Source organism: Xiphophorus hellerii, chromosome 4, assembly GCF_003331165.1.
Source record: "Xiphophorus hellerii strain 12219 chromosome 4, Xiphophorus_hellerii-4.1, whole genome shotgun sequence".
Taxonomy (NCBI): domain Eukaryota; kingdom Metazoa; phylum Chordata; class Actinopteri; order Cyprinodontiformes; family Poeciliidae; genus Xiphophorus; species Xiphophorus hellerii.
Window position 1 is genome coordinate 10,637,006 of NC_045675.1, and position 12,042 is coordinate 10,649,047.

Consider the following 12,042-nt stretch of genomic DNA (forward strand, 5'->3'; position numbering starts at 1 on the left):
GGGTGTTATTGTGTGTTAGCAGGGGTCAACCTAATGAACATAAATCTGCCAACAACAGGTCACATGTGAAGCACCAATGTTCAGTGGAGTGTATCTGCAGTCCCTTCATTTTTTTCTCAGTTTACCGCCACAGACAATCTATTTTGTTGAAATTTTAAATGAGACAATAGAAAGTGGTGCATAAAAGAAAAGGAATTGGAAAGTGATCTAGATTTTTTTTCTTTTTTTTACATTTCTTACAAATAAAATTATGAAAAGCTGGGCATGCATTTATTTGACCCCCTTTGCACTGTTACCCATTAATAAAATACAGTGCAACCAGTTGACTTAGTAAATGATGTCCTCCATCATCTAGAGGCACCTATTGTTTTAAGGTCTCCAAGGTCACCACACTTTTCAGTTTTATATATGTTAAAATGTGTAAAATAATATTTCATCTTCGTTCCACTTCACACTTCTGCAATGTTTTGTGTTAGTTTATCATAAATTGAAAAGGTGTAAACAATATTCTCTATTTAGAGTCACACAAGCCATAAGATTCATCAAGTGTGGCTTTCTCCACTCGCCCTCTTCTCCAGATAAAGTTTGCAACACAGTTCAGCTGGGAATGTAAGATCTCCCTTTGAGTCTTGAGCTAAAAATAGTTTTCTGTGCCAGTCCAGTTCCGTAGTCCAGATTTTTAACATAGCAACAGGAAGCTTTGCACAGCTCTGGGTTTTCGGAGGTTGTGGCAATCTCTCTTAATTAGATCACATTCACTCCAGTTTGGCAGAGAAACAGTTCAACAGCTACCTGAGTGCAAACTTGGAGGAAATATAAAGCAATTCTATAGTGACTAAAACCTTATATAGAATTATAGACATAAATCCATGCATTTAATCAATTTTAGAATAAAAAGAAAAACAGAATGCTAAATGTATTAGCACTCTGAATCTACTATCAGCTCACTAAAAAGTTTGGATGAGGGTTCAGGATCTTTGTCACATGATGTTCGAGACAGCGGCTCTTTAATGGTTCAGTTTCTGTCCAAGCTTATGTCAGATTTTCAGATAGGATGCTCCTTCTGCCCCAAGTGCTTTGGAAAATTTCCCTTTGAACATTTTTCTTAAATCAAACTCAAAACACAATTGCAGGCTCATGCCTGTGGTATGAGACCGAGCTCTACATTTAGTGTAGAAAGTGCTCTGGTTAGCAAGCAGATGGCCCTTGTGACGCACACCAAAGCATGCTTGAGATGTGTGTGCTAGTGTGTGTATGAGAGGGGTAAAAAAAAAAGGGTGTGTTCTCTGTGTGTCTGTTGATTTGATGTTTTCGAGGTTTGTGTGAGTCCGTGTGTGTTCCCAGGGCAGAGCACACAGGAGGTGAGAAGACAGACTGATAGACAGATGGATAGACAGGTTCAAAATCCAGTTCCGCTGCAGGGTCACTCTGCTGAGACAATCAGTCTGAAATGCACTTGGTGGTTAAAAGAAACATAAAATATATTTTTACTGTATGTCGGTTATGAATTAGAGAGATTAGTCTCAATTAAATAAAAATGAACAAGGTCGTGGATATTCTTCTTTGCTAAACTTCAGGTGGAGAACTTCATTTTCTTTATGTTCGACTCAAACTTATTGCGCTGCGTAACGGTTCCCAACAACTGCTGCCAGTTTCTGTTTTCATCTTTCTCTCTCGAGAAACTTGCACATGAGCACACCGCTTCATCTGATTGGAAATATAAATGAAGCAACACAGTGAAACATCAGAAATGTTGCTCGTCATACAGGCTAGTTTGTTGGTATCTTTATTTTTTTCTCCAAAGGAATACTTTCAGCAGTGCATTATTCTGTAGTTTTATTCTGGTGGGTCAGGCTTTTGGATGTTTTTTTTTAAATGATCCATTATTATAAAGCATAAAGGCAATATTTAAATAAAATATTTTGTGGTAATTTACTCTATTACTGCTTTGCCGTCTACAATAAAAGGAAAGGCCATCAACTGTCAGTTTCAATGAAAACAAATGATAAAATTTGAAAATATAGGTTGACTGTAGACCTGTTTATAGATATTGATCTTAGAATTATGAATTATATTTTTTTATTTTTTACCTCCTGGTTTTCTGTTTATTTGTGATGATGTTGCCTCCTCATAAACTAAACATGATTACTGTAAAATTAGTTAAGCAATAAGTGGTCAAAAGTTAAATAAAATATATCTTTATAAGTTAAATAAAGTATATATTTAGAAGACTTCGATATCTGATGATGTCAAATAAATTATTCAATTAATTTCTGAATGTGCAGAAAGATGGTAGTATTATTGGTACCGTGATACAGAAGCCTTTTTTTTTTATCAATATAAAGTTCTTATATTTAAAGGTAATGTTATTTATATAGTACATTTTCAGCAACAAGGCAATACAAAGTGCTTTATGTGTTTAAAGACTTAGAAAAAATAATAATCTGCTTGCAGGTCTCTTCGGTGTGATTATTTGTAATGCAGGAGATAAATCACTGGTTGTTTTGTTAATCTGCTCAAGTATGGGTGTTTGTGTGTGTGAGAGAGAAACCAGTAAGAGCAAGAGGCTTTGTGCGGCCATTAATCAACTAGACCAGTAATAACACCGAACTCCTCATTTGATGACAGAAGAAAAAAACTGTGGAAGGAAAATATGTTTCCATTAAGATTTGCCGCAGCTCTTTACAAAAAATGGCAAAAATTTCTGGTCTTTTTTCCCCTTTTTAACAAGTGGAAAACGATTTTTTGTCTCATGTTTCCACACAGTTTAAAATATATGTATTGCAGAGGTTTTCGCTGAATCCAAAAGGTTTGTGCAGAGAAGTTGCCAGAAGTTTTTTTTTGTTATTTTTTAGGCAGGAGAAGCCCAGAACTCCCTCTGTTTAGGTCAAAGTAATGCTTTAACATATTTTACACATTTTTCATAACAGAAATTAACTGAACAGTGTAATGAGAAGTAAATGTGTTTTCTTTGTTTATTTTTGCCTTATTTTAATGTTTTTGAATGTATAAATCAGTACAGTTTTAGTGATGTTTTAGTGCAGACTTGGCTCAGAGAACTGAAATGGATTTTGCTGTTGACATGTTTTTGTGTGTAAAAGTGAGTAACATTATTTTGCTCATTCGTAGAATCTTGTGGTTGTTTTTTGCCTCCGGTTTGGTTTTAACAAACCTAACAAGCCTGTTAAAAAAAAAAAGTAACGGAAAGGAAAATTCAAGCAGCTATAATTTTTTTCCTGGAAGATGAAACACTGGTGTTGATTTATAAGCAAAGTGTTACCTGTTAAACTTTCCAAAATATTTCAGCTTATAATCCCACCATATGCATTACTTAGTTTTTTGCTGTTCAGGCTCCAGACTTCCTTCTTAAAGTTTCGCCTTAACTGATCTTTCAGGGTGGAACAACTTTTGCGTCCCAGGCTGGGATTCTTGTGAATCGCTTACCGTCACTTTAAATGGGAACTCCACGAATGATTCAGAGATGAGTGACATTGAGAAACCGACTCTGTGATGAGCTTTTCTGCTGTGCTCTGCATATTCACCCACTCACCTTCTGAGCCCAACACTGGAATTAAAGTAAATAAATAATAATAAAAAAAAACAAGGAGAACACAAAGAACATAAGAAGAGACCACAGAATGAAGTTCAATTTATTTTCCAGATATTTCTAATGTGTGATTTCTTCAGAGGAAATGTGTGCATGTCATTACAGGAAGCTGCAATTGGAAAATGTTTTCTTTGGTATTCCCTCTTGCAAGGCAAACCCAGCCTTGCTTTTCCCTGTGCACAACGGTTTTCCATTGTGGCATGTTGTCTTCATTTGGTGGAGTCAAGAATCAGTCAGTCTTCAAGTTATTTGCTTAAACTGCTCTGCCAGAGTAATGTTATTATGCCTGGTTGAGGGAACTTTTTTCAGTGTGTCATAGAGGTTTATGGTAATTGCCCATTTTCCATTTCAACAGTAGACGTGTTTATTTTACTGGATGTCCGAATGTCTTTTTCACTTCTGTTTTGCATTAGGGAGATCTCTCCTGTGAGCCCCTTTGAGATGCTCTTTAGAAATGAAGGGGTGAAATTACTCATTTGCCGTGGTCTCCTTCTAGATGTGAAACTTTGGTTTGGGGAAATTAAAGGAACCCATTAAACTTCTCCTTTCACTCTGGGGAGATTTCTGGACATATTGGTTTCTAGTTTTAAAGATCTAAACTGACATTTTGCGAATGCAACCCGTTTTCCAGACTTGTTCCGGGATATGTCTTTATTATTCAGAATTTTGTTCCATGCTGCTTAACACTGCAGTTTATTCTTCCCTTACTCTCTGTGAAGAAAAAAAGGTCACTCCTGCTGCCAGTGAAAAATGCCTTGTGCATGTCAAGCCTTGCAAAAACCTTTTCCTATTTTATTACTTTGGAACCACTAGCTCATAGATATTATATTGACATTTATTGTCAAAGTATAACACAAACAAGTGAATACTTGTGAAGTAGATGCTAAATATATTTTATTTTTATCTTAAAAGTGTGGCATGCATATACATTCAGTCCCCATGAGTCAATACTTACAATTTTGAAGATCTGTAGACTTCTTTTTAAAATCAGTAAATCTCTGACAGATTCTTAATGAGATTTGTGTCTGTCATTTTAACACGTGAATAGACTTTGGTCTTAAACTGAAAAGCACCACCACAGCATGCCGCCGCCACCACCATGTTTCACGGGGGGGGGTAGTGTGTTTGTTTCTACAACATGTAGCATTTTGCCAAAAATTTGATTTGTGGTCTCATCTAGCTGCTTTCTTTGTTTGCTGTGTCCTCTACATGGGATTTCCTTAAGTAGCACAATTTACAGAATACATTTTACTTCTTCACACGTTTTGAGGGTTTTTTTTAAAAGATTTTTTTCAGCACTAGAGACCTTTATTGACAGTGACTAGACAGGAAATGAGTGGAAAGAAAAGAGCTTGGGGAGGAACATGCAGCAAAGGTGTCAGGGTGGGAATTGAACCCAGAACCTCTGTGTTTAGGACAATAGCTTCTGCATTTGGGGCATTTGCTCTATTTCTGCACCATCCCTGGCCTGTCTGGTGGTTTTCTTTGTCTTCATTTTGCTGTTTGTTCTCTGGTGTTCTCTAGTTACAGCATAACTTTAATGGCAGCTAATTACACAGAGTTATTATTCAAGGATGAAAGTGTTTTTAAAGCTTATGTTTTCCTTCCACTTCACTATTATACACTGCTTTGTCTTAAAGATGTAGTGAAAAAGTTCAATGGGTAATGCAGTTTTTGTTTTGTTTTTTTTACTCTTTTTTTTTTTTTTTTTTTTTTTTTCTTTCCCCAATCAGGCATTTTCAGTCTTGTGACACAAATGATAAACAGATTTTTTTTTTCTTTTAATCCAGAAAAGATTAGACATTTAGAAGTCCTTGGTTCACACTGAAAGGAGCAATCTGATGACAACCTACTAGCATATGTAGTAGTAGTAGTCATCGGGTGAATGTAGATGTATATATTTTGTGTAGGGAGCCCCCCTGCCAGTCATCTGCAGAGGATCTCCCTCCGGCTGAGACATTCAGAGCCACACTTACTACGACAGGCAGCGCTGAATCACTGGTTTTCTGTTGCACTGTCATGAACAATACCAGTAAACCCGAGAAAACTATCAGCATATGAAACCAGTCTAAAGCTGAACTCGACTCAAAGCTCTCTTTCACTTCTGGATTCCTGATGTGTGGAGCTCCACCTTATATTGAAGTGCAGAATATCTCTGTCACATTAACAAAAATATTCTTTATTGAGTAAAGAGTTATTTTCAGAGGGGACATTTTAAAAAATCAACATGTTTTAATTAAGGTAGCTTATTGTGAGGTGATGAGTTTTAGGTTTGGGTTTCACTGACAGGGAAAACTACGGAAGTATAAGAGATTAACATCCAGGCCTTTTTGGCTGCTTCAAGACTGAAATGAAAATTCGCCTCCTTTCTAACAGCCCCAAATCAGATCATCCAAATTTGCATTTAGCGCAGCTGAAATCTCGGGAGTGGAAGCGACGTGAAAAGGTTTCTGACAAATCATCTGCAGAACCTTCTCCCTGCAACTCGTTTTATGAGAAAAGCGAATGAATCAAATCGAGAGGAATTACTCTGAGGTTGCTGTTGATCGAGTCACTGGCTTTTGGTTTATTTAATGCCAATTGGTCTGACTTGGCCTTCTCTGAGTGACTTTGGGTTAATGTTTGCCTCTGCAATAATCTGATCAGTACTTTTACAGCGGAAAGTGATATGTTTTTGCAGACGCCCACTTAATGTCGGTCTGTCACACTCTGCTTCATGTCACTCATATTCCTGTGGTATTTCAGCTGATTGACTTTTATGGCCTGTTGTTGCGCAGTTTACCATGTTGCTCTTCAACAATGCAGAATACCTCTAAGGAGCCTTCAGGAACCAGAATTCTGATAGGTGCTGCATCGTATGGCACGTAAAGCATCACATTGTTCAAATTTTCTATTTTCACTCATCTCAGTTTGGGTAAATTGTATTAAATATGGCAGTATCCACCAGCCACTGCTGTATAAAGGGCTGCAACTAAAGAGGAGCCTAGATAAGAGAAGTGCAGCTCTTAATTTTTACAGATACAGCTGCTGTGTCGCTCGGCTGCACTTCTAACAGCTGTAAGATTTTGTTTATTTTGAGCCCAGCTGCACCAGTCGCCTTTCAAAAGGTCACGGCCTTTAAAGGAGATATGCGCTCCTCCATCACAGTTTTATTCTAACCCAGAGAATAGTGTGGCAAAGTGGAGTAGATTATATCCCCATGTTCGGCTGTGTATGTAGAGGTAAATGTTTGCTTCGATAGTTGCACGGTTGTCTCATAAGTGCGTGGTGGTTCTGCGAGTGTGACAGTGTGTGTGTGTGAACATGGTTGACATGGGAAAGGAAGAGCCTCCCACGCTAACAGGATGATGTGAGTGATGGTGGCCAGACACAAAAGCAAAGCACCAAGAAACATAAATAATGCACACTGAGGCGCTAAATAAAGAGTTGGATGCCTGAGCAAAGGCTTTAAAACTAATTTGAAAACTTGTTACAGTGATTTTCCGTTTAAGCACACAATGAAATGGTTTAACTCTGAATATGAAAATTACTGCCCTTTTAAAAGTCAATAAAGCCGTTCCACGTAGCTATTCGGTTTCTCATTTTGCCAGCGTTTTGCTTTGTAGTGTATATTTAAATATGACTTATTTTTCTTCTGGTTTCTCATCACTGAGTCACTCCCTGGTACTTTTTTTTTCAATTAAGTTACAGCAAGAGGTTTGTTTATAATAAAGAGAGGAATGTCTTAATTTTACGTCACAGCGGAGAGATTTACAGCTGCATGTTACCTGCCATGTCTAAACAAGTCTGCCTGCAAATCTCTCTGTGCCAAACTGGGCCAGAGGTCTATACTACACCCTCTCCAAACCAGTTTACCCTGTCTGATTTCTGCGCTGCGTGACTGACCTTTTATTGTCACACTTAAGGCTCTTGGGGAAACCACATGAAGAAGTCGCAGCATGAAAACTAAACACTTTACATGCTGTCACAGTGGAAGCGAGAAGATGTTTGCCATAGGTTTCAGCCAAATGGGATTCTTCTGTCTCAGTCCTCTTATCTTCTTTCCCACGTTAAAGTATTTGATGTTGATTTACTTCAAAGCTGTAGTTTTTTTTTTTAATTATTTTTTTATTAGCTGCCTGCTCTGTTTCTTGTGGTTCTGCTCTAAGCACCGAATGGAGGAAGCAGATGGAAAACAATCGCACATGCTGGCTAAAAAGCAGACAGCAGCACAGAGAAGGGCTTATTCGTTTTTTTTTTTGTTTTTTTTTTAATCGCTCACCGAGTCTGGAGTAATTAACCTCGCTGTGCCTGAGTGCCTCTCACATTAACGACATGTTTTTTACCAATGAGTAGGTTTCACACAGCTCCTCAGCTATGCTTGAAAACCCTATGAAAGGGTCTTGAGGAAATGCACCCAACCACTGTTAATGAAGTAATGAACAAGCCTGCTGCTCTGGCTGTTCTTTTAAGAGTCACTGGAATAACTTATCTAACAGGACTCTTGGACTCAATCAGTTATATGAGCTGGCTGGCACAGCCTGTGAATGGAATAGTTTGTGATTATATCTCACGTCATGGCAATTGACTTTGCGACCTCTGAGTTTGCCACTCTGTTGTAGTTTTCCCCCCCCATTTTTAGCACAGAGTTTTGATTCTGAAACAATTCTGGTGTGGAACTACACTGCCCTCTGGTGGAGAGAGACACTCGTAGCCAAAGGCTTTGCTTTGTTTGTGTGAAAACTACAAATGAATTTCAGTAAGAATGTCATCGTCATTTATTTCAGCAGTTTAATTATTTAAAGTGAAACTCTGAAGCATATATTGATATATTTCAGGTCTTTTATTTATTTTTTTAGAAATAGATATTTAATTCCATACATATCGATTAATGAGTTTATCTAAAGTTGATTGATCTTATCGACTTTAGATTGACAATCGGCTATTTTCTCATATGCTGAATTTAAAAAAGCACATCATTATATTTTAACTAATATTTTTTGTGTCAGCTGTGTTAAATATTGACTGAATAAACTTAGAGGTATTTATAAAAAATAACAAAACAGAAACTTGTTGGGTTGCTGGATAGAGAAATAAAAGAATAAAATAAACCATTAATCAGCATTTGATTGTAAGTAGATTAATTGTTTGCAATGATGTGACAACCACCTAGATAATTGACACCTTTCCAAAGGAGGGCAAAGGGGGTCAAAGGTCATTGCTAACGAAAGTGGCTGTATGTATACAGGTATTTTAATGGAGAGTTGAGTGGAGGGAAAAACTGGTAAACAAAAAAAGGTTACAAAAGCAGGAATTACAGCAGCATTAAGAGGATTGCAAATAATATCCTATTCTCTAGTTTGGGGAGTGTCACTAAGTATGGAAGCTTTTTCAAAGACCAATAAACTTTAATTTTATAAAAAATTCTTACTACTGGAACTGCAAGATAATTTAAATATCCAGAATAAAACCACAACAACCAAAACCAATAAATTAAACAGAAATGAAAAACCCCACTGACAACTAAAACATAAATAAAATCAATTATGAGGTATCTGTAAACAAAACACTTTAATCTTTAGAACAGAAATTATTTTAATCTATCATGTAGTTAACTGATAGTTGTTTATTGCGATACAACAATGTGTCACTCATGTTACCTGTTGGTTTATGACTTGTCTTAAAGTTTGTTTGTGAGCTAACATCAAAAATCCCCGTTCCAACGATAAATACCTTTCTGGCATCTTTAAACTGTATCTGAAGATGGCTTGGAGCGCTTCTAAATTGTTTCCGTCTTTCTGTTCTTGTTTCTCTCCCCACAGTAAATGAGATCATCGGCAGAGACATGTCCCAGTCCCCCAGCGCTCACGGCCCTCAGTCGGCGCACAACCATTCGTAGCTCAGATCTTTGCCTGAACCGTCACACGGTCTTTTTTTTTTTTTTTTTTTTTTTTGTGGCTCACGCAGCATCACCTCCAGCTGTTAAACCCTGCAAATGCTGACCTGGTGGAAGAAGACTGAAGACTGTGGTGAAGGGCAAAGCCACGTTTCTCTGTTTTCAGCCATGAGATCTCTGTTATAGATGGAAAAACACACAACTTCACACAGATGCAGAGCAGAGCCATGCTCAGGACAGAGCAGACATGCAGAGCGGGAGCAGTTTTTTTTTTGCTCTTCACAGCTGTGTGTAGGCTTGTGTTTGAACATCTGTCCATTCGCAGCTCTGCCGTCTTCCTGATGGTCCGCTTGAAGTTTTCAATCCTCTTCTCACCAGCATCAACTCGTGAATTAAAGATGCAGCTCAAAGCTGTGTTGCAGGGATCCAGGGCTGTGCATCCCACTTCTTCAGAAGATTTTTTTTTTAATCTGCGCAAACGTGGACACTTGCTAACGTCACTTAAAGAGAGAAAGAAATTTGAGACTTGATTTGCCATACAATTAATTCAAATCAAACCTTCCAGTAGTGTTAAGAAGAAGTTTCCTCCTAAAAGACGAATATGGTCACAGTGTTGGAGTTCAGCAGCTTGTTTTCCTTCTGCAAAATGCAACATTCCACATACTTGCAGCTGTGTAGGTATCTGTACAGTAATGAACCCCGTTTCTTCCGTTAGAGCTCTGTTTTTCCTTTGCTTCTTTGAACAAATGCCTTATTAATGTTTAGCAAATCTGAACTGTAGCACAAGCTTTTCTTTTTTTTTCTCACCAGACTTTAAGACTGAAGAGTGCTTGTTTTAGAAACAGATGTGCTTCTTTTGGATTTATAATTTCACAGTAAGATTATTTAGTGTTTTACTTTTTTTTGACAATTCATAGAGGGTTTCTAGTTGGTCCTCAGAAATGGAGCTCTCTGCCACTAAAACTATTTTCCTCTCAAATGTGCCTTTGATTTCCTAACGCACCATGCTTTCAAATGACAGCTGACTCAGGCTTCGATGGAAAATGTTCTGACAAAAATTGTGAAAGTATTTTATATATAAAGTGGTCTGTATGTTGTATTTATGTAATGTCCTCATTTGTAAAGAACAATGAAAAATCCTAGAATCCAGACAGCAAAATCTGGACATTTTGGGGTCTTCCAAACCTTTTCTGCTTGCAACAATCGACGTCTGCTGTCTACAATCAGAGTTCTCTTAAATTGTTTCCAGAATGCTCAATGATTTGTTCCTGTATTTTTCCCCCGGCTCGCGCAAATGTGCAGTGGCTGCACTGCAGCAATAAGTCATCCTCCAGGGAAGAGCAGACTGACTGATCCAGGTGCTGGTTTGATGATTTCCACTGACTTTTATTTTTTTGCCTTAAGATTGATGGTGGTTTGAAGTCATTTTCCAGGTGAAAATTATTCTGCTATGCATTGATATTCTGCTTAATGCCTTTAAAAATAACAAAAAAAGACAAAAAAAAATTACCTTGATGCCTCTAGAAGTAGATTGTAGACTCAGTAGACTCATAGATGCTTGAATGGAGGACACAGCATAAGCATCTTAATTCAGTTGTATTTGAGGATGGATGGTAGCTGCTTGAACCAAATTTCTTGTATATATGACAACTTTTCAACAACAAAAGCACACAGGTTTAGGCTATGCACACAACAGCAGCAAATGAGAGGTAAAGGTCTTGTAAAGAATGTTTTTGGACTTCACGTAGAAGAACAGAAACTCTCAGAAGAGAATATCATGTCGCATGAACTATGTAGGATGCCTTAACTCCTCTTTGTGAACCAGTTGGTTTGAGTTTTTCCCCCTTTTCTTCTCCAAAATGACAGAGACTGATCAATAACAGTTATCAATGTTGTACATTTCAGGTTCACAGGGTCAACCAAACAGGGTGGGTGGGAGAACAGAGAAATGTTTGCATTAAAGTCAATTTTGCAGCTTGAGAGACCGGAGTCCACAACACAAACGAAACAAAACCAGCATCGACAATAAACTGAACTCCGGCTGCTGTCCTTTTCTGCCACAACCAAAGATCGAACAATTTGTTCCTACTTTAGATAAGGCTGCAAAGACTGTACAACTCTATTTTTGATACTTTCAAATGGATATGGATGTCATTCCTAAGAGGTTAAGGACATTAACAGGTGTCTGTTGAAACGATATATATATAAATATATCAAATATATTTATATATATATACACAACTTTGTAAAATAAAAGGGAAATACAGGTTTTAGCTGATGTTTACCAAGCCTTGTATTGTCATTTCTTGTATATTTTGTATGTTAAATGTTTTGTAATTTTTAAGACTGCAGTGCTTTTTTTCTGAAATTATTCAAAGGGAATGATACCTTGCATCATACTGTAGGCTCTAACGTAGTGTATCTCAATAAAACTGAAAACTCACTCATGGCTTCGCATTACTGTTTTCCTGAAAGCAGATTTTGTTTCATCCTTTCTTGTCTTTAGCACAATTTCTTCTTCCTGATTTTGTAGATTTAGAATTATTTGTATAATTTTTAT

At 37.3% G+C, this 12,042-nt stretch overlaps 1 protein-coding gene across 2 annotated transcripts in view; it reads left to right on the forward strand.

Annotated features, from left to right (window-relative positions):
* nfatc3a (nuclear factor of activated T cells 3a) overlaps positions 1–11,925 on the forward strand; it is a 65,617-nt gene extending 53,692 nt beyond the window's left edge. For both annotated transcript variants that reach the window (XM_032560462.1, XM_032560463.1), the window contains exon 10: positions 9,409–11,925. In XM_032560462.1, coding sequence (XP_032416353.1) covers positions 9,409–9,485 — 77 coding nt within the window. In that variant the 3' untranslated portion in view covers positions 9,486–11,925. The remainder of the gene's footprint in view (positions 1–9,408) is intronic.
* The last annotated feature ends 117 nt before the right edge of the window (positions 11,926–12,042 follow it).